This window comes from Scyliorhinus canicula, chromosome 21 (genome assembly GCF_902713615.1).
Source record: "Scyliorhinus canicula chromosome 21, sScyCan1.1, whole genome shotgun sequence".
NCBI lineage: Eukaryota > Metazoa > Chordata > Chondrichthyes > Carcharhiniformes > Scyliorhinidae > Scyliorhinus > Scyliorhinus canicula.
This window is the reverse complement of record NC_052166.1, coordinates 14848587-14872484: the sequence shown is the minus strand read 5'-3', so window position 1 is coordinate 14872484 and position 23898 is coordinate 14848587. Positions and strand designations below refer to the sequence as shown.

Here is a 23898-nt window from a genome sequence, read left to right as displayed (position 1 = left end):
AGTGCGACAAAACTATCCAGCACTCGCAGCATGTGCTCCTTAAACAATCCTCACGTTACTGTTGTGCATTTCCCCAAGAACAATTGTTCCCACTTTATGCTCCTCAGCTCCTGTCTAATAGCAGTATAATTTCCTCTCCGCCAATTAAATACCTTCTCATACTGTCTGTTCCTATCCCTCTCCATGACTATGGTAAAGGTCAAGGAGTGGTGGTCACTGTCACCGAAATGCTCTCTCACCGAGATATCTGACACCTGGCCCGGTTTGTTGCCGAGCACCAAGTCCAATATGGCCTCCCCCTAGTCGGCCTACCTACATATTGAGTCAGGAATCCTTCCTGTACACACTTGATAAAATCTGCTCCATCTAAACCATTTGCACTAATTAGGTTCCAGTCAATATTAGGGAAGTTGAAGTCATCCATGATGACAACTCCATTACTTCTAAACCTTTCCAAGATCTGCCGCCCAATCTGTTGCTCTATCTCTCGGCTGCTATTGGGGGGTCTATAGAAAACTCCCAATAAAGTGACTGCTCCTTTCTTGTTTCTGACTTCCACCCATACTGACTCAGTAGAACCCTCTGAAATTGGTGATTGCGCCCCCAAACAACAAAACAAACACAAAAAATAAAATTTGAAAAGATTAAAAATTTTAAAAACCCAAAAACAAATAACTCTTACCTTACAGAATGTAGCTGCCCTGTGAACCAACTGGAACTCCACCCTCCGTCTCTGATCCCAGTCAGCTGCACTCTCGTAAACTCCCGGCTCCCTTCTCGCTCTTTGAGGAAGTGTAGGAAATGAAATGAAAGGAGCACCTTGCGTCCTCCTCACCTCACTCCCTCAGTCACCAAACTCTCACTATAGCACTCAAATGCACCCAAATTCAGCACTCAGTGCAAACAAAAATTGGGAACAAAAGTAGGCAATTCAGCTCTTCGAGCCTGCTCTGCTGTTCAATTAAATGCTGATCTCTTCCTGGTCTCAAATCCACCTCCCCAACTGGTGCCCATATCCCTTTAAACTGTTTTTTTTAAAAATCAGAAATATATCTATCTCCTTCTTGAAACCATTTAATGAATCCAACTCCACCGCAGCGAGTTCCACAAATTCACCACCCTCTGCGAGAAGTAGTTCCTCCTCATCTCAGTTCTAAATCTATAGCTTCTCAACCTATATCCTCTCATTCTAGATTCAGTAGTATTCGGTTTATCAATACCCAGGATGCATATATATCATTTTCTCATCAAACTACTCCTCCCATACCTTACACAGGACTTGGAATCAAAACTCTCCTTTAGACTGAAACCTGGTACAATCCCATAAAACCTGGTTATGAAATTGGAAAGGACCCTATGAAATCAGATTCCCAGGCTTTAGCTAATTGTGAATCAGTAAAACTGAATGGCCGACAAATATTAAATAAAATTATTCTATCAAACCCGGGTAAAATTGCCAAACTGTCATCGCTCCTCAAAAAACTGGCAGCAACGTCTTGGTAGGTTTACGTGTAATTAACTGAGGAAATTCAGACGGTGCGTTGAAGTCCCGCAGACTATCACTTAGACAGTGACTGTCAGTGAACTGAAAAGAACTTGCCCTCTGACACCGTGAACTTCAGAATCAGGGCCAAAAAGTCAGAGATTGAACCCACTTTCCAAAAAATGTTACTTGATATTTCTGGTGGATCTTAATTATTCTACATATTTAATTTGAATGTTCCTCCTTGATCCCAATCCCTGCTCCTCCTCTCTCATGGTCATTGATTGGTGTTGTTACAAATCCACAAGACAGGATCTCTCTCGCCCAATGAGCCATCTCACATACTTCAGTTTAGTACCAGAAGGGAAGCACCTTAGTTTAGACTACACACAAATATACACACCACACAGAAACCCTACCACTTATACACTCACCCAACCAGTAATAATAATAATCAATAACGTTTATTAGTGTCACAAGTAGGCTCACATTAATACTGCAATGAAGCTATTAGTCGCCACACTCCGGCGCCTGTTCGGGTACACTGAGGGAGAATTCAGAATGTCCAATTCACCAAATAGCACATCTTTCGGGACTTGTGGGAAGAAACTGGAGCACCTGGAGGAAACCCACGCAGACACAAGGAGAACGTGTAGACTCCGCACAGACAGTGACAGTGATTATCCTTCACTTTTTTTTTTAAACATACAATTTTACTGAGGTATTTTTCAGCATTGTAAACAGTTACAGATAACAACGAAAAAAAAAACAAAAAAGCAAAAATGTGCAAACATCAACGTAAAATCAATACTTCAACCGAACCATACTGCACAAGCTCGCTCCTCTCCCATCGACACTACCCGCCTATTTATCCCTCCTTCTCTACTCTAATCTCCCCCCTTCCCCCCGCCCCCCCTGCTGACGTTCATTCTCCCGCGAAGAAGTCGATGAATGGTTGCCACCTTCGGGCGAACCCCAGTACAAGGCGAACTTCATTTTTTCCATACCCAGAAAACTTGACATGTCCGTAAACCATAGCTCGGTCTTCGGGGGCTTTGAGTCCCTCCATGCCAGCAGTACTCGTCGCCGGGCTATCAAGGAAACAAAGGCCAGAACATCGGCCTCTTTCTCGCCCTGGACTCCCGGGTCTTCCGAAACCCCAAAGATTGCCACCCCTGGACTCATCACCACCCTTGTTTTTAGCACCCGGGACATGATCCCCGCAAATCCCTCCCAGTACCCCCTAAGCTCAGGACATGCCCAAAACATGTGAATGTGGTTAGCTGGTCCTCCCCCGCATCTAGCGCACTTATCCTCTACCCCAAAGAATTTGCTCATCCGAGCTACTGTCATGTGGGCCCGGTGAACGACCTTAAATTGAATCAGGCCGAGCCTGGCACATGTTGCGGTTGAGTTTACCCTACTCAGGGCTTCTGCCCACAGCCCATCCTCCATCTCCCCGCCAAGCTCCTCCTCCCATTTGAGTTTCAGTTCCTCCGTCTGGGACTCTTCCCCCTTCATGAGCATCTTATAAATATCTGAGACTCTACCCTCTCCTCCTTCTCCTCTAGAGACTATTCTGTCTTGGATCCCTGTTGGCGGTAGGCTTGGGAAGGATGGGACCTGTCTGCAGACAAAGTCCCGCATCTGTAAGTACCTGAAATAATTTCCCCTTACCAGCCCAAATTTCTCCTCCAAGCCCCTCAAACTCGCAAAGCTCCCCTCCAGGAACATATCTCCCACACTCCTCACCGCCGCCATGTTCGAAACCCCCCCATCCATGTTCCCTGGGGCAAATCGATGGTTATCACATATTGGTGCCCAGACAGACGCACCCACCTCCCCAACATGCCTCCTCCACTGGCCCCATATCCGCAGGGCCGCCCCCTCTACCGGGCTGGTGGAATCCTGGCCGGTGACAGCGGTAGGGGAGCCGTGACCAGGGCTGCCAAACTGGTGCGATTATCCTTAACTTTTAATTACATTTTACAAAGTGAAAGAAATGATTCGGAATCTGCACGGATTAAGATAGAAGTTGAACTATCGTAAAGTTAAAAATGTTTGAGCTTTTTTACAATAATGGAGAAGCGGGAATCGGACCCGTGCCCCTTGCGCTGTGAAACAACAGTGCTAACCACTATGCAACCATGCCCCTCATTAGTTACCAGGAGAAGGAACGTTGTTGGATTTTCTGTTCCCTTCTCCTGGAATGTTCAGGGTCAAATGCTCCCCTCCCCCCACTACTGCCGCCATGCTGAATTTAGCCCAGGGCCATTCCTTACCGACATGTTTCATCAGTCCGTGCACGATGGAGACTACTTACTCAGTCCTGGGATTTTCATTTGAAAATATGTTTTAGTACTTTGAAGACAGGTACGCAATATGGGTAATGAGATATATGCCAACCGGCATCCATACTGGAGCTGTGACAGAGAATTCAAAACATATCAGAGCCACTCACCTGCAGCTGGAGAAATGGAATGTTGAAAAACTTGTGTAAATACTTCAGGCCAAAGCCATTCCTCATTGATGACTCTGCATAGCGAATGTAAGACGATCTGGGCAACCTACAGATCAAAAAAAGGCAACATTAGGTACAGGGAATAAACATTCAGCAGAATAGCTGGTGGGCTCCGCAGTGACAGAGCCCAGTACTACGGTCAGGTTGCAAATGGCCATTAGAAATTATTTTTGACCAAACTCAAATGCATTAAAACTTGGAGGTGGTTAGAAAATGGTTAGAAATAAAGGGGTTCTGTTTACATAGCCCTGCCATGTCTTCACGATATCCCAAAGAACTATACTATGAATTAATTTTGAACTGCGGTAATTGTCATTCGGAGAGATATCTCACGGTCTGGTTGAAGTTTTACATCAACAATATTGTTTCAATCACTTTGGGAAATCTATAGAACTCCTAATATAATGTGTAGCTGCAGCACACATACCAGAAGGTGCCAGGTTTGCATGGACTTAACTACAGTAAAGTTGCCATACTGGATTGTAACCTCAGTGCCACTGGGCTAGACAGAGATGAGATGAGCCAAGGTTTCTGCTGTTGCTCACTATCCAATAATTCCTGCTCCATGTGTCAGGATGTGTGGACCCAATGCAAGACAGGCTCAGCTCAGGAATGCTGCTCCCTATGCCACAGCTAAATAACCTGTCAACACTCAATATTTCCCTTGAGCGAGCTGCTGAGCCCAGCTCCTGAGCACCGGTGCCCCAAGAGGATGTTAGGAACATCTGGGGGAGAGAGTGGCAGGGGGGTTTGATCAATAACAATAATCTGATCATGGAGACTGAGATTCAAAGGGTTTAATAAACAACTCAGCAAGCTCCTGTTTTCAGGAGAACCAGCCTGCACTTAAATCATCAACCTGCGTAATTAGCAATCAGCAGTTGTATCCTCTTATATCCTTTGCTTGCCTCCTTTATCTTATTAGCATTAGACCACTGAAAGCACGATTCTGTGCATTCTCAGTGCAGCTAACATCCGCTACAACCTTTCAATAGGTAAGTACCGCATAACGGAGTTATTTAAAAATTAGAAGCACAATGTGTTGAAGGAGCGGTGCTAATTTGGGTATGAAATTAATAATGATTGACTACTTTACTGCCTGGAGAGAAGGCCAAGGAAGGAACTCCCCATGGGGTCACTATTAAGACCATTACTTTTCTTGTTATACATAAATAAAAGTTTGGGTAAAGGAAGTACAACTTTGAAATTTGCAGGTGAGACAAAAATTTCAGGAACAGGATAGTTAGCAAATTTCAGGAACACTTGGGCTGATGAAATGGGCAGACAGATGGTAGATGTAATTTAATGCTGCTAAGTTTGAAGTGATGCACTTCAGGAAGAATAAGAGGCTGTATAATCTAAATAGTACAATCTTGAGGAGAGCCAGAACAGAAGCACCTGGGGATGCATCATCACAAATTCTCAAAGATGTTAGGGCATGTTAATTAGTCAGCTAAGAAAGCATGCCGATGCTCGTCAGCAGGGGCATTGAATACAAATAAAAGGAATCAAACTAAAGCTTCACAAATCACTAGCTAGGTCACAGCTGGAGAATTGTGAACAATTCTGAGCACCACATTTTAGAAATAACGTCAAGGCCTTGAAGAGAGTGCGGAGGTGGTTTGCCAGGATATCAGGGAATTTGGTGATATAGAAAGATAGGAGAAGCTGTGATGGTTCTCCTTCAAGCAGAACAGATAAAGAGAGATAAAACAGAGCTGTCTCGGCACAGTGGCACAGTGGTTAGCACTGCTGCATCACAGCACCAGGGACCCGGGCTCAATTCCAGCCTTGGGTGACTGTCTGTGTGGAGTTTGCATATTCACTTCGTGCCTGCATGCGTGTCCTCCGGTTTCCTCCCACAGTCCAAAGATGTGCGGGCTAGGTAGGGTTACAGGGATAGAGTGTGGGAATGGGTTTGGGGTGCTCTTTCAGAGGGTCGGTGAGGACCCGATGAGCTAAATGGCCTCTTTCTGCACTGTAGGGATTCGATGTTCTATGTTTTCAAAATGATCATTTGATGGAGCATATAGAGGAAATGAGAAACTTCTTTATCACAGAAAGTAGCTAAAATCTGGAATACACACCTGGAGACTGATAGAATCAGATTATGTCAGGGTAACTTTAAAAAAAACAATTAGATGAGGCATGAATGTACAGTTTTGATATTACAGATCTTTGAAAAAAACTCATCTTCCTTTTATAATTAAAAACAGAAAATACTGGAAAATACTCAACAGATCTGTCAGCAACGTGGAGAATGGAAACCATTCAGTTTAATGGCTGAGACATTTAAAAAGTTAATTATATCGGCTAAATAGACAATGGTTGGGATTATGCTCCAGACTGGCTAGGCCCATGAAAGAACTCTGTGAACATCATTAGAGGGGGTTCTTGGCCAAGGGAGGACAAAGAGGGAGGTATTCAGAGAGACTTGGGTGTGCTAGTGCATGAGTCACAGAAGGTTGGTTTACAAGTGCAACAGGTGATTAAGAAGGCAAATGGAATTTTGTCCTTCATTGCTAGAGGGATGGAGTTTAAGACTAGGGAGGTTATGTTGCAATGTATAAGGTGTTAGTGCGGCCACACCTGGAGTATTGTGTTCAGTTTTGGTCTCCTTACATGAGAAAGGACGTACTGGCGCTGGAGGGTGTGCAGAGGAGATTCACTAGGTTAATCCCAGAGCTGAAGGGGTTGGATTATGAGGAGAGGTTGTGTAGACTGGGACTGTACTCGTTGGAATTTAGAAGGATGAGGGGGGATCTTATAGAAACATTTAAAATTATGAAGGGAATAGATAGGATAGATGCGGGCAGGTTGTTTCCACTGGCGGGTGACAGCAGAACTAGGGGGCATAGCCTCAAAATAAGGGGAAGTAGATTTAGGACTGAGTTTAGGAGGAACTTCTTCACCCAAAGGGTTGTAAATCTATGGAATTCCTTGCCCAGTGAAGCAGTTGAGGCTCCTTCATTACATGTTTTTAAGGTAAAGATAGATAGTTTTTTGAAGAATAAAGGGATTAAGGGTTATGGTGTTCGGGCCGGAAAGTGGAGCTGAGTCCACAAAAGATCAGCCATGATCTAATTGAATGGCGGAGCAGGCTCGAGGGGCCAGATGGCCTACTCCTGCTCCTAGTTCTTATGTTCTTATGTTCTCATTAAGAAATCAACTGCCGTTCTGCTGAAAGTGTCCAGGAAATCTGCACGTCACTACAGTAAGGAATAGAAAACATTCAATCCCAAAAACCTGCTGAGTCTACATGAAAAGGAAAGCCTCCAAATAGTAATTCCAGAAGCCATCTCAGCTGCTAAATCGAACCTTAAGTTTCAACCCCTTCACTTTAGGTGTTCAAGCAACGGGTCTGCAACAATACTTTACAGAGACTGATTTGAAATCTCATTTTTAAATATCTTTTTTAAATCTCAGTATCTGTATTCTAGCTAATAATTTTATCAGTTTTATCCAAATAACTTACAGCAGTATTTTTTGTAATAGACTAAAATGCCTTTCATGTGGTCGTGACAGATGTTGGGAGGATTATGGGGAGAAAAGTGGGGTTGCTGATGATGCAGACTGATAGGGTCATTGGCTGGATTGGATCTGTCATGTTTCTTGTGTACTGGACACACCTGGGCAAATTTCCACATCACCGGGTAGATGCCAATGTGGTAGCTGTATTGGAACAGCTTGGCTAGGGGTGCGATACATTCTGGAGCACAGGTCTAATAATCTAATAATTTTTATTATTGTCACAAGTAGGCTGACATTAACACTGCAATGATGTTACTGTGAAAATACCCTAGTTGCCACATTCCACCACCTGTTCAGTTAACTGAGGGAGAAGTCAGAATGTCCAATTTACCTACCATCATGTCTTTCAGGACTTGTGGGAGGAAACCGTAGCACCCGGAGGAAACCCACGCAGACTGGGCAGACTCCTTATAGCCAGTGACCAAGTCGGGAATCAAACCTGGGACCCTGGCACTGTGAAGTGCTCACTGTGTTACAGTGTCTTCAGTACTATTTTTTGGTTCCATAGTGTTTGCAGTATCCAGTGCCTTCAGCCATTTCTTGATATCACATGGAGTGAATCGTATTGGCAGAAAACTGAATCTGTGATGCTGGGACTCCCGGAGGAGACCCGAGATGGATCATTCACTCGGCACTTCTGGCTGAAGATTGTTTCGAATGCCTCAGCCTTGTCTTTTGTACATTTGTGCTCCATCATTGAAGATGGGGACATTTGTGGAGCCTCCTCAAACAAGTAAAACTCCTTATCAAGAGGCTTGTTTAATTGTCCACCACCATTCATGGCTGGATGTGGCAGAACTGCAGAGCTTAGATGAGTTTGTTGTGCAATCGCTGAGCTCTGTCTATTACTTGCTGCTTTTGCTGTTTGACACAAATAGTCCTGTGTTGTATCTTCACCAGGTTGACAACTCATTTTTCGGTATGTCTGATGTTGCTCCTGACCTGCTCTCCTGCACTCTCCATTGAACCAGGGTCGATCCCCTGGCTTGCTGATAATGGTAGAGTGGGGATATGCCGGACCATCATATTAGATTGTGATAGATTGTGGTTGAATCTAGTAGATTGTGGTTGAATACATTTTTGCTGCTGCTGATGGCCCGCAGCGCCTTATGGGTGCCCAGGCTTGAGTTGCTGGATCTGTTCAAAATCTATCCCATTTAGCACAGTGATAGTGCCACACAACACAATGGAGGGTATCCTTATGTGATGACGAGACTTTGTCTCCACAAGGACTGTGTGCTGGTCAGTTCAACCGATACTATCATAGACAGATGCACCTGAAGCAGGCAGATTGATGAGCATGAGGTCAAGTTTGTTTTTCCCTCTGGTTGGTTCCCTCACCACCTGCTGCAGTCCCAGTCTAGCAGTTACATCTTTTAGGACATGGCCAGCTTGGTCTGTGGTATTATTACCTCTATACATTGTAGCCATCTGGGATTGTTCACTTCCAGAATATAAAATGGACGCTCGCAAAGAATGTCGGGAACTGTGGACAATGCTAGAAAACAAGCAGGCACAAAGCCTGAATGTATATTTGGGAAACAGCTCCCAGACGGAATTGAAACTTTGGATCGATAAGCATATCATCATAGTTTATCATAGAATTTACAGTGCAGAAAGAGGCCATTCAGCCCATCGAGTCTGCACCGGCTCTTGGAAAGAGCACCCTACCCAAGGCCAACAACTCCACCCTATCCCCATAACCCAGTAACCCCACCCAACACTAAGGGAAATTTTGGACTCTAAGGGCAATTTATCATGGCCAATCCACCTAACCTGCACATCTTTGGACTGTGGGAGGAAACCGGAGCACCCGGAGGAAACCCACGCACACACAGGGAGGATGTGCAGACTCCGCACAGACAGTTACCCAAGCCGGAATCGAACCTGGGACCCTGGAGCTGTGAAGCGATTGTGCTATCCACAATGCTACCGTGCTGCCCATCTCTGGGAAACATAGGAATTACATGAAGGTAACCAATACTATTGCAGACATCCCGGTGCCAGTTCCCCAACTGAAAAGCACAAACAAAGCAAGGCCAACGGCCATCTAAGACACGCCCAGCCATCAGGGCACCCACCCCTTTATTGGTCAAGATCGATAACAGTGATCGAGAAGCGGCCCATTTAATTGGGGCCAAGTTCAAGGCTCGCCTAAAAGCGCACAAAGTCCCTCCAACTATAAGAAGGAACCCCCACGAGAGATTCGCTCTCTTGGATTTGGCTCTCAGGCGGAGAGACCCGTCTACCAGAAGCAGTAAATCCAAGGTCAATGCTCGCTACCAGACGGACGACCTTACCTGTTCTCCTGTATCTCTTCGAACCCAACAGCCTCAGATCCGAACAACAGCCATTGTTGCTCTGACTAAGTGGGCACCCGAAGTTAAGTATAGGCATTAGCGTTAGAGATAGTTTGTAGTACTTTGTTAGTTTGTAGTACTTTGTGCATGAGTAGATCTTACTGTGTGTGTAAATAAATAGTATTGACTTTGAACTAACTAACTGGTGTATTGGCTCTTTGATCAGTATTCGGGTTTTAACCTTGTGGTGGTATCGAGAGATACCTGGCGACTCTAAGTGTAAACATAATTAGGATTAAGGAAGGCAACCATATTGACTGCCATATTTATAGCAAGTAAACAGAGCCACAACATATATACTGGGTTAATCAAATTGGCATGGGTAGCTTTGAGGGAGAGGTTGTTTCTTGGAGCAATATATCGTGGCACCAACCAGGGAAAAGGCTATTCTGGATTTTGTATTATGTACTGTGGAGGAATTAATTAATTACCTCATAATTCAGGATCCTCTCGGAAGAGTGATCATAGCATGATGGAATTTCAAATTAAGTATGAGGACGAGACAGTGGAGTCCTACACCAGAGTTCTTGAGTTAAACAAAGGTATTTATGTAGGCATGAGGATAGATTTGCCCTAGGGGACTGGGCAGGATGACTAAAAGGTAGAATAGTTGATGAGCAATGGCAGTAGTTTGTGGAGATATTCAATTTTTACCAACTAAAATATATCCCAGAGAGGAAGAAAGATTATAAGAGGAGGAAAAAAAGATCCATGGCTGAGCAAGGAAGTTAAATATAACAAAGACAAAAACTAAGGCACCTCCTATTGCAAAGGTCTTTGGCAAGATGGGAGACTGGGAAACTTTTCAAGATTAACAAAAATAATAAAAAGAGCAATGGAAAATTTTGAAAGTAAACTAGTGCAAAATATAAAAAAGGGTAGCTAACACTTATGTAAGTATATAACGCGAGTAGTCAAAGTGAATGTTGGCCCCTTGGAGGATGAGACTGGGGAGTTAGAACAAAGAACAAAGAAAAGTACAGCACAAGAACAGGCCCTTCAAGCCCGTGCCGACCATGCTGCCCGTCTAAACTACAATCTTCTACACTTCTGGGGTCCGTGTCCCTCTATTCCCATCCTATTCATATATTTGTCAAGATGCCCCTTAAATGTCACTATCGCCCCCGCTTCCACCACCTCCTCCGGCAGCGAGTTCCAGGCACCCAGTACCCTCTGTGTAAAAAAAATTGCCTCGTACATCTCCTCTAAACCTTGCCCCTCACACCTGAAATCTATGCCCCCTAGTAATTGACCCCTCTACCCTGGGAAAAAGCCTCTGACTATTCACTCTGTCTATGCCCCTCATAATTTTGTAGACCTCTGGTGTAGGACTCCACTTTCTCATCCTCAAACTTAATTTGAAATTCCATCATGCTATGATCACTCTTCCTAGAGGATCTTGAACTATGAGGTAATTATGAGTTAATAGTGGGGAACACAGAAATGGCAGAGATGCTAAATCTGTGTTTTGTCTGTTTTCACGGTGGATGACACGAGTCCCATCCCAATAGTGACAGGTAATGCAGAGGTAGTAGAAAGGAAGGAACTTAGAACAATCATCAAAATAGGGAAAAAAGTGCAAAACAAACTTCTGGGATTGAAGGCAGACATCCTAGAGTCTTAAAGAAAGTAGTGGTGGAGATAGTACATCCATTGGTTATAAGATTCCAAAATTCCCTAGATGCGGGAAAGGTTCCAGTGGATTGGAAAAATGCTAATTTTTCGTATTCAAAAAGAGAGGGAGGCAGAAAGTAGGAAACTATAGAGCAGTTAGTTGAACGTCTGTCGTTGGGAAAATGTTCGGCGAGATTATCCATTTTGGTCAGAGGAATACAAAACACAAATGAACTAAATGGAGAGTAACTTAAAAGTGCTTTGGTGTCCTGGATCTGGGTGTCCTCGTGCATGAATTGCAGAAAACTAGTATGTAGGTACAGCAGGTAATAAGGAAGGCAAATGGAATTTTGGCATTCATGGCTAAAGGAATAAGAGTATAAAAATAGGGAAGTGTTGCTGCAACTGTACGGGGTACAGAGACTGCACCTGGAGTACTGTGTACAGTTTTGGTCCCTTATTTGAGAAGGGATGTAGTTGCAATGGAGGCAGTTCAGAGGAGGTTCACTAGATTGATTTCAGGGATGAGGGATTTGTCTTATGAAGAGAGACTGAGCAGTGTAGGCCTATGCCCTCTTGAGTTTAGAAGAATGAGAGGAGATCTAATAGAGCTATATAAGATGATAAAAGGTATTGAGAAAGTAGACAGAGCGGATGTTTCCTCTTGTGGGGCAATCTAGAACAAGGTCATAGTTTTAGGATAAGGGGTAAGATTGAAGATAGAGATGAGGAGAAATTACTTCTCTCAAAGGGTCGTGAATCTGTGGGATGTGGGGATTTTGAGGAGTAGACCGATATTTAATTAGTACTGGGTTGAAGGGTTATGGAGAATGAGCAGGATGGTGGGAGGCGAGGCCAAGGGGATATCAGCCATGATCGTCTGGAATGGCAGAGCGACCTTGAGAGTCTGAATTGTCAACTCCTGCTCCGAGTTCTTACATTCTCATCCTGTAAACAGAGAGCTCAGTGAAGAAGGGACGGAAATTGGAGTCAGGAAAAATAAAAATATCAAAGTACGATAAATGGGGATTGTTCAAACAGTCTTCATCAAAAGCCTTAGATGGGTGGTGTGGTGGCACAGTGGTCGGCATTGTTGCCCACAGAGCTGGAGACCCGGGTTCGATCCCGGCCCCGGGTCACTTCCATGTGGAGTTTGCACATTCTCCTCGTGTCTGCGTGGGTTTCACCCCCACAACCCAAAGATGTTCCGGGTAGGTGGATTGACAACACTAAATTGACCCTTAATTGGAAAAAATAATTGGGTACTCTAAATTTTAAAAAAATTAAATCAAAATCTCCAGCAACTAACACCAAGTTACAGCGCTGTCAGGACATTCGTGCAAGGATTAAAACAACAATGGTCTCAGTGCAGATGTTGTGGGTATGAAAATATGAATATTAAATTAATCCAATATTTAACAGTTTTCAAAAATAGATAGTGACAAACACGCTTCTGGGAATTCAAACAGTTTGTAACTGAGTTATAAAATATGCAGAAGGAACATTACATCTGCTCCATTGCCAGTCGAACAGATCACCATATCCAAAGACAAACAGCAGACTATGACCCCTATTCTGTAAAGTTGCTCTTCGGCCTGGGAGATGAATAGAAATATTCCCGAAGTAGATTCAAAGCTGACAGCAGGGGGTGGCTGCACACAAGCAGTTGCCAGGAGTAGAGAGAGAGACTGGGTAAAAATGTAGCGAGTAAAGGCAGGGAAATCAGCATTCTCACAGTCTCATCTGCCCACTGGCAACTCCCACCAGCATCTGCTGGCTTTTTAAAAAAACTAAGCTGTAGAGTGTAAGCAGAGGACAGGAGGTACTGGTGTGTGAAGCCTCTGGCAAAACTCTCCATCTGGCACAGGCCATCCTGCTGCACCAGCTCCCGGTATCCTGGCATAAATATGGAGGAGGTAGCAATGACAGAAAAGGGACGGGAGCTCTCATGTACACAGCGCAAACGCTAACCTCACAGTACTTCACAGAGACACTGGCTGTACGGCTGTGCATTTCCAGCATTGCAAGCTTTTAATTTACACAGGGGGTTGATCTGAGCACTCGAGACCTTGTGGGTATTCGATAGTCTGGTAATGAGCGACACTGAGAGCTATCATGGAGTTAGCTCAAAAAGGAGTATTTATATCTCCCAGCTAACAAAGTACATTTCAAATTCTAGTCATTGTTGCAATGTAGGAAATGCAGCAACCAGTCTACACACAGCAGGATCCCACAAACAGCAATGTGATAATCAGCAGATAATCTGATTTATAATTGGCCACGATGCCAGAGAGCTTCCCTCTTGTAACATTATTGTGGGCGCCTCAGGCCAGAGATACATTCCACCCCTCCTCACACTTCCTGCAGTGATTTCTATAGAGACTGTGCCATTAGCAGAGAGAGACACGCTACGCCATTCATCAAACAACTGAAGACAAACAGAATGGGCCAAACATGATCCCGAGGTGCTGTTGCAAACTGATGTGATAAAATGACCCAACGATCTCCATGAAAAATCTGATTTTATTGCTTCTCGGCCTTTTGGCTCAGGTCAAGAGTCAGGTAAGCCCAAGATGCTAAAAGTGCCGCTTAATGTCCGAAGATGTGCAACTTAGGTAGGATTACGGGATAGGACATGGGAGTGGGCCTAGGTAGGGTGTTATTTCAGAGGGTTGGTGCAGACTCGATGGGCTGAATGGCCTCCTTCTGAATCGCAGGAATTCAATGGTTCTAACTGGAAATAGGATGAGAGTTAACTGTGTGCGTGCGTGTTTGTGTGTGTGTGCGTGTGTGTGCGTATGCATGTGTGCAGTTCAACCACATTGTTTGCAACCTTAGTGTCACTTTGTCCATGATAACCTCATATTCACGTCATCATTCAGAATGCCTATTCCATTTCCATAACTTCACCCACCTCTTCTTCTGCCTCAGCTCATCTGCTGGGACCCGAATCAAGTTTTTATTATTTCTAGACTTGACCATTGCTACCCTGGCCTCCCATGTTCAACCCTGCATAAAGTTGGAAATTATCCCAAACTCTTGTGAGAGACACAGAGTTTTACAACACAGAACGAGGCCATTCGGCCCATCGTGCCTGTGCCAGCCATCAAGTACCTATCTATTCTCATCCCATTTTCAATAACCTTGTATACTATTGCTTTCAAATGCTCATCTAAATACTTATTAAATGTTGTGAGGGTTCCTGACTCTACATCCTTTCAAGCAGAGAGTTCCAGATTCCCACCACCCTCTGGGTGAAAAGGCTTTGCCTCAAATCATCTCTAAACGTCCTGTCCCTTACCTTAAATCTATGCCTCCTGGTTATTGACCCTCAACTAAGGGGAAAGGTTTCTTCCTATCTCCCTTATCTATCTCCCTCATTATTTTGTACACCTCGATCATGCCCCCCTCCTCAGCCTTCTCTGCTCCAAGGAAAACAACGCCAACCTAACCAGCCTCTCTTCATAGCTGAAACGCTCCAGCCCAGGCAGCATCCTGGTGAATCTCCTCTGCACCCTCTCCAGTGTAATCACATCCTTCCTATGGTGTGGTGACCAGAACTGCACACAGTACTCTAGCTGTGGCCTAACCAGCTTTTTATACAGCTCCATCATTACCTCCCTGCTCTTATATTCTATGCCTTCATATGCCTTCTGAACTACCTTACCTACCTATCCTGTCTTCAGGAATGTTTGGACATGCACCCCCCAAGGTCCCTTTGGTCCTCTGTACGTCCTAGGGTCCTTCCATACATTGTGTATTGCCACAATGCCTCGCCTCATACTTTTCAGGGTTAAATTCCATTTGCCACTGTTCTGTCTATCTGACCAGCCCGTCTATATCACTCTGTAGTCCAAGGCTTTCCTCCTCAATATTTACCACTCCACCAATTTTTGTGCCAACTGTGAACTTACTGATCATGCCCCTCACATTTACATCTAGATCATTAATGTACACTGCAAGCAACAAGGGAGCCAGCACCTATTCCTGTGGACCATAGAACACAGGCTTCCAGTCACAAAAGCAACCTTCGACCATCACCCTCTGCTCCCGCCACTAAACTAATGGCAGTCGTAATGAAGTGCTTTGAGAGGCTGGTCATGAAGCGCATCACCTCCATACTCCCAGAACACCTTGATCCACTGCAATTCGCATACCCCCGCAACCGGTCCACAGCAGACACCATCTCCCTGGCCCTACACTCATCCCTAGAGCATCTCAACAAACCTAAATCAGGCTCCTAATTATTGACTACAGCTCTGCCTTCAGCACCATAATCTCAGCCAAGCTCATATCAAAACTCCAAAACCTAGGACTTGGCTCCTCACTCTGCAACTGGATCCTTGACTTTCTAACCCACAGACCACAATCAGTAAGAATAAACAACAGCGCCTCCTCCACAATAGTACTCAATACCGGGGCCCTGTATGGCTGTGCACTTAGCCCCTTACTATACTCCCTGTACACACACGACTGTGTGGCAAAATTTGGTTCCAACTCCATCTACAAGTTTGCTGACGATACGACCATAGTGGGCCGGATCTCGAATAACGACGAGTCAGAATACAGGAGGGAAATTGAGAACTTAGTTGAGTGGTGCAGCGACAACAATCTCTCCCTCAATGCCAGCAAAACTAAAGAGCTGGTCCATTGACTTCAGGAAGCAAGGTACTGTACACACCCCTGTCAGCGTCAATGGGGCCGAGGTGGAGATAGTTAGCAGTTTCAAATTCCTACACATCTCCAAGAATCTGTTCTGGTCCACCCATGTCTACGCTACCACCAAGAAAGCACAACAGCGCCTATACTTCCTCAGGAAACTAAGGAAATTCGGCATGTCCACATTAACCCTTACCAACTTTTACAGATGCACCATAGAAAGCATCCTATCTGGCTGCATCACAGCCTGGTATGCAACTCCTCAGCCCAAAACAGCAAGAAACTTCAGAGAGTCATGAGCACAGCCCAGTCCATCGCACAAACCTGCCTCCCATCCATTGACTCCATCTACACCCCCCGCTGCCGGGGGAAAGCGGGCAGCATAATCAAAGACCGCTCCCACCCGGCTTACTCGCTCTTCCAACTTCTTCCATCGGGCAGGAGATACAAAAGTCTGAGAACACGCACGAGCAGACTCAAAAACAGCTTCTTGCCCACTGTCACCAGACTCCTAAACAACCCTCTTATGGACTGACCTCATTAACACTACACCCCTGTATGCTTCATCCAATGCTGGTATTATGTAGTTACATTGTGTACCTTGTGTTGCCCTACTATGTATTTTCTTTTATTTCCTTTTCTTTTCATGTACTTAATGTTGAGCTGCTCGCAGAAAAATACTTTTCACTGTACCGTGGCACATGTGACAATAAATAAAATCCAAAATCCAACTACTTTTGCATCCAATTTGCCAACCCTGGATCCCATGGGCTCTTACCTTCTTGAACAGTATCCCACGCGTCAAAGCCCTACATCAACTGGTCACCTCCTCGACAAATTTGTTAAACATGATCTCCCACTTTCAAAGCCATGCTAACTATCCTTGATTAATCATGTCTCTCCAAGTGGAGATTAATTATGTCCCTCAGGATTTTATCTAATAATTTCCCTACCATTGATGTTAGACTCACTCGCCTGCAATTACCTGTGTTTTCTCTACTTCCCTTCTTGAATAATGGCACCACATTAGCTGTCCTCCAGTCCCCTAGCATTTCTCCTGCAGCCAGAGAGGATTTGAAAATTAGTTTCAGAGCCCCTGCAATCTCCTCTGTTGTCTCACACGGCAGCCCAGGACCACCTGGGCCTGGGTATTTATCCACTTTTAAGTCCGTTAAACTCACTAACACCTCCTCCATCTCAATGCTAACCTGTTTGAATATATCACAGTCCCCCTCCCTGCTTTCTACGCCTACATCGTCCTTCTCTGTAGTGAACACAGATACAAAATACTCATTTAATATCTCACCTACTTATTTCAGCTCCACAGAGATTGCCACTCTGATCCCTATTAGGCCCTACCCTTTTCCTGGTTATCTCCATGCCTTTAATATTCATAGAAAACACTTTGGGATAGTCCTTTAATTTTCCCGCCAGTGTTTCTCATTCCCTCGCTTCGCTCTCCTCATTTCTTTTTAAGTACCCCCTGCACTTGCTAAATTTCTCGGGCATCCGCTGTTTTTAGCCCCCGCACTTGCCATAAGACCCCATTTTCTTCCCTTATCCAATCCTGTATGTCCCTGACACCCAGGGTTCTCTGGAACTTTTGGTCCCACCCTTTACCTTTATAGGAATATGCTGGCCCTGTACTCAATTTCCTTTTTAAATGACTCCCACTTGTTTCCTACAAGTAGCCGCTCACAGTCCCCTTTGGCCATATCCTGTCTAATCCTGCTAAAATTGGCCTTCCCCCAATTCAGAACCTTCGATCTCATAACTGCCTTAAATCTTACCGATTTATGGTCATTATCACCAAAATGCTCCCCCACTGACATTTCTACCACCAACCAGCTTCATTCCCTAAAATTAGGTCAAATAGCCCTCACACTCTTGTAGGATTTTCTAAATGCTGTCTTAAGGACAGCACGGTGGCGCAGTGATAGCACTGTTGCCTCTCGGCGCCGAGGTCCGATGTTTGATTCTGGCTCTGGGTCACTGTTAGTGTGGAGTTTGCACATTCTCCCCGTGGATTTCACCCCTACAACCCAAAGATGTGCAGGGTAGGTGGATTGGCCACGCTAAATTGTCCCTTAATTGGAGAAAATAAATGGGTACTCTAAATTTATGAACTGAAAAAAAAAATAAACACTGGCTTAAAAAGCTCGCCTGGACGCACTTTAAGAATTTCGCACCCTCTACATAAGAACATAAGAGCTAGGAGCAGGAGTCGGCCATCTGGCCCCTCGAGCCTGCTCCGCCATTCAATGAGATCATGGCTAATCTTTTGTGGACAGCTCCACTTTCCGGCCTGAACATCATAACCCTTAATCCCTTCATTCTTCAAAAAACTATCTATCTTTATCTTAAAAACATTTAATGAAGGAGCCTCGAAGCCTTTCACACTTTTCCTATCCAAATTAATATTGGGAAAGATGAAATCCCCCATTATTACCAGATTGTTTTTAAACTTCTCTGAGATTTGTCTCCATATCTGCTCTTTTATCTCTCCCTGATTGTTTGGGGGTCTATTTGAAAAAAATAAATGTAGAGTACCCAATTCATATGTTTTTTCCAATTAAGGGGCAATTTAGCGTGGCCAATCCACCTGGATTGGACATCTGTGGGGGCGAAGCCCACGCAAACACGGAATGTACAACTCCACACGGACAGTGACCCAGAGCCGGGATCGAACCTGGGACCTCGGCGCCGTGAGGCCGCAGTGTGTTTGGCTGTCTATTGTACACTCCCAGAGGGTAGCACGGTGGGGCAGTGGTTAGCACTGCTGACTCATGGCACCAATGACCCGAGTTCGATCCTGCCCTGGGTCACTGTCCGTGTCGAATTTGCACATTCTCCCTGTGTCTGCGTGGATCTCACCCCCACAACCCAAAAAGATGTGCAGGGTAGGTGAATTGGCCATGCTAAATTGCCCCTTAATTGGAAAAAAAAAAGAATTGGGTACTCTAATATTCCTCATACACAGGGAGAAAGTGCAAACTCCATGCAGTCACCCAAGTCCGGAATTTAAACCCGTGTCCCTGATACTCTGAGGCAGCAGTGCTAACCACTGTGCTGTCGATGTAATGTATCTGGACTTCCAAAACTCATTTGATAATGTGCCGCATGTGATGAATGTAAGAAATTGTCATACTTTCTAGATTACATTTTTGCAGTAATGTTTTTAAAACCTCAGCTAAAATGCTTACAGACGATATGTCTGCGAGACCTGTGATTGAAAGTGAGGAAATCTGTGATTTTTGCAGGGGAAGTGTCATTTGCTAATAGATATCAAAAGCCATTTATTTACCTGTTTTCAGATAGACAGCTAATGTAATTTTGAATCAGTTTGGGCCTGGTTAAAGAAATCAAGGCACATCTTGTAACAAGAGACAAAGGAATGCTGTGTACTTGAGTGCAGCTCCTGTAGCTAATGGCAGGGCCAGGTCTGTCTGGGCAATGGAATTGTTTCCAGGGCTCTAAGTTGAGCAGATGGTTTTCAATTTGGTCCTAAAGAAAGGTTTCGCTCTCCAAAAGCTCTGCACCAAGATAAGCAAGTAAAACTTGGTTGTTATCCTTATCCGTAAGTCATGTCTAAAATATATTGGTTTGCTTAATTGGAATGTAGAGGCAGGTTTCAGGAAACAATGTTTTAACTGTTAACTGTAAAGCTATTTCATTGTTGCTAATGTGCTTTTTAATAATAATAATCTTTATTATTGTCACAAGTAGGTTTACATTAAGACTGCAATGAAGTTACTGTGAAAAGCCTCTAGTCGCCACATTCCGGCGCCTGTTCGGGTACACATAGGGAGAATTCAGAATGTCCAAATTACCTAACAGCACATCTTTCGGGACTTATAGGAGGAAACCGGAGCACCTGGAGGAAACTCACGCAGACACGGGGAGAATGTGAAGACTCCGCATTGACATTGACCCAAGCCGGGAATCAAACCTGGGACCCTGGTGCAGTGAAACAACTGTGCAAACCACTGTGCTACTGAGCTTGTGTTCAAATTAAAGTTTGTTTTTAAACATAAAAAAATGTCTACTGGTCAGTGTTATCACGCCTGTGGTACAGTGATATTTCCTCACAGTTTTACCTAATGTAAATCATTGGGTTCTAGTCCAGGATCTGAACCAAAATTTGGGTTTTGGTCTGGACCCATGACTGAACATAAAAGGTTAATACACAAGGTAAGATCCTTTGATGTTGGAGGTAATATATGAGCTGGGATAGAGGAATGGCTAACCAACAGAAAGCAGAGTGGGGGCAAATGGGTCTTTCTCTGGTTGGCAATCTGTAACTACTGGTGTGCCACAGAACCCAAGTATTCACAATCTATATTAATGAATTGGATGCAGGGATTTGCAAATGGCTCGAAAATAGGTGGGAAAGCAAATTGCATTGAATAAATAAGAAATTCACAAATGGATACAAATACATGTCAGTAAGTGGTCCAAAAATTGTTTTAATGGAATTTAATGTGGATAAGTGTGAGGTCATCCATTCCTTTGCCTCCTGTTACAAGATGTGCCTTGATTTGTTTAACCAGGCCCAAACTGTTACAAAATTTCATTACCTCTCTCTCTCTGCAGAGGAATAAAGAGGCAAATTATCTAATTATATCAAATTATAAAAATGGAGTGAAACTTCAAATTGCTTTGGTGCAGAGGGATCTGGGTGTCCACGTGCATGAATCACAGAAACATAGTCTGCAGGTATAGCAGGTAAAAAGGAAGAAATGGATTTCTGGCATTCATTGCTAATGGAATAGAGTATAAAAGGAGGAAAGTGCTGATGCAACCATAGAGGCATTGGTGAGACCCTGTCTGGAGTACCGCACACAGTTTTGGTCCCCTCACTTGAGGAAGAAAGTTAATGTATTAGAGGCGGTTCAAAGAAGAAGGTTCACCAGATTGATTCCAGGGATGAAGGGCTTATCTTATGAAGCGAGGTTGAGCAGTTTAGGCCTACACTTGCTGGAGTTTAGAAGAATGACAGGAATTAGGAGTGGGATGAAGGGTTATGGGGAGCGTGTGGAAGGTGGAGCTGAGGCCAAGATGAGATCAGCCATGATTGCATTGAATAGCGGAGCCGGCTCGAGGGGCGGAATTCTCTGCTCCTCATTCTTATGTGCATCTGCCTTACCCATAAGACTCCCTGAAAATGAATACCGTCCAGCCGTGCCATATTCTCTTGCGCCTTAAAATGCCTATCTTTACTCTGTCTTCCAGACTTTTCCCACCACCTAACGCATACCAAGTCCCCGTCTTGCTGACCTGCATTGGCTCCCAGTTAAGTAATGCCTGAAATCTAAAATTCACATCCTGTATTACAAATCCCTCCGAGGTCTAGCCCCTCCGCATCTCTGTACTCTCCATCCAAAAAACCCACTAAAGTAGTTGCTCTCCTCTTAATTCTGGCCTCTTGTATAGATAGACCTGATTTTAACAGCTCCATCACTAACATCCTTGTTAGTTGCTAAACCCCATGGCTCTCATCCCCTCAACATCATTTCCCTCATGTTAAGATTTTCCTCAAAGCCTCTTGTTTTGGCCAAACCTTTGGTCAGCCTCCTTAATATCTCCTTACGTGGCTTGATTTGAAATTCTGTTGTATAACGCTCCGTGAAGTGCTTTGGGATGTTTAACCACTTGAAGGGAATACAAGCTGTTTTTGTTGTTGCATCCACTTCACCAGATGTGCCTCAAGGCATTAGCTTCTCTGAGAGCTCAGAGTATGCGATTCACTTGTTTCTCTTTTCTGTACACTGGTTTCAATTTTAGCACTTCACCGTTGACCTATATTTTTGGTCCATCAGTTTTGATTTCTGAGCATCTCTCATCTGCTTTACTGTTGTAACCACCTTCATGAACTTGCTTTGTTCTTTTCTGCCAAAACCGTACTTGCTCACTTAGATCCCACGTGGATTCCTTCAAAACAGAAGCCTGAAACCCTGACAGTAGCTTTAATCTAATCACACCTCCACTCACATAAATTCTTACTATCAAGGATTTTTCCTTTATATATAATTTATTACAAAATGTATCAGCATTTTTTCTTTTACATAATGAACTGTATCTGCCAACTCCCTGTCCACCCAATCGGTTTAAATCATTTTGCGACCCATCACAGCTCTTCACACAATTTGCCGTATCCCCCAATTTGGGGTCAGCACAAGTTTTGATATTGTTGCTTCAAATGCTATGGAAAGATAATTCTAACACAGAGGCCTGAATAAATCTACAGTAAAAACCTCAAACTGAAAGCAAAGTTTGAACAGGAGTAAAGTTCTGGAAACACCCAACGTAAACAAAGACTTTTTTTCTCTTTTAACTTCTGCTTTTTTTTAAACCCCTTTCATGTCCTCTGTGTTTGTCTGTCTTGTGTGTGTGTTTAGAGGGAAGTTAAAATGGTGATTTAGGAATGAACTAATAGCTGACCTTTTAAAAAAATTAATTTACAGGATGTAGACGTTGCTGATTAGGCCAGCATTTAATAATAATAATCTTTATTATCACAAGTGGGCTTACATTAACACTGCAATGAAGTTACTGTGAAATTGCCCATCTCTAGTTGCCTTTCAGAAGGTGGTGGTGAGTTGCCTTCTTGAATCGCTGCAGTCCTTGAAATGTAGATATACCCACTGTGCTGTTAGGGAGGGAGTTCCAGGATATTGCCCCAGCGACAGTGATTGTGTTTTAATTCACAAACCTGGTGACTGTAATTATTGGGCAGCCAAGGGCCAATGGCTTTGGCTATTTTTAAGAGTTATTAGTTCATTCACTTGTGTTGTGACTCCAGGTCAAGTGGAGCTGGAATTGATCGCGGACTGGTCCAGGGGGTCATAGCAATAATCTTTTCGAATGTGCTGATTAGTTCAACAAACTGCAATTCTCAACATGTGTAAACTTCAACATTGTGAATGAAGTCAGAACAACTCATACACCATGTTTTCCTTCAGTTTAGATGCCAAAACCAGCAGTAAACTTCCATAGCCCTGTATCAATCCCAAACTAATCCCACTGACCTGCTCTCTCTCCATAGCCCTGTATCTATCCCAAACTAATCCCAAATCCCACTCTCACCCCATAGTCCAGTATCAATACCAAACTAATCCCACTGTCACACTCTCTCCCCATAGCCCTGTTTCAATCACAAACTAATCTCACTGACCTGCTCTGTCCCCATAGCCGTGTACCAATCCCAAACTAATCCCACTGTCCGACTCTCTCCCCATAACCCTGTATCTATCCCAAACTAATCCCAAAACCCACTCTCTCCCCATAGCCCTGTACCAATCCCAAACTAATCCCACTGCTCGACTCTCTCCCCATAACCCTGTATCCATCCCAAACTAATCCCAAAACCCACTCTCACCCCATAGCCCTGTATCAATCCCAAACTAATCCCACTCTCTCCCCATAGCCCTGTATCAATCCAAAAATAATCCCACTGCACCACTCTCCCCATAGCCCTGTATCAATCCCAAACTAATCCCAATGCCCCACTCTCACCCTGTATCCATCCCAAACTAATCCCAATGCCCCACACTCTCCCCATGGCCCTGTATCAATCTCAAACTAACCCTACTGTCCTGCTCTCTCCATAGTCCTTTATCAATCCCAAATTAATCCCCCTGCCCCACTTTCTCCCCATACCCCTTTATCAATCCCAAACTAATCCCACTGGCCCGCTCTCTTTCCATAGCCCTTCATCAATCCCAAACTAA

At 44.2% G+C, this 23898-nt stretch overlaps 1 protein-coding gene across 2 annotated transcripts in view; it reads right to left on the bottom strand.

Moving 5' to 3' along the window:
* LOC119955461 (rab-like protein 6) overlaps positions 1-23898 on the bottom strand; it is a 143434-nt gene that overhangs the window by 65493 nt on the left and 54043 nt on the right. For both annotated transcript variants that reach the window (XM_038781656.1, XM_038781657.1), the window contains exon 7: positions 3945-4050. In XM_038781656.1, coding sequence (XP_038637584.1) covers positions 3945-4050 — 106 coding nt within the window. The remainder of the gene's footprint in view (positions 1-3944; positions 4051-23898) is intronic.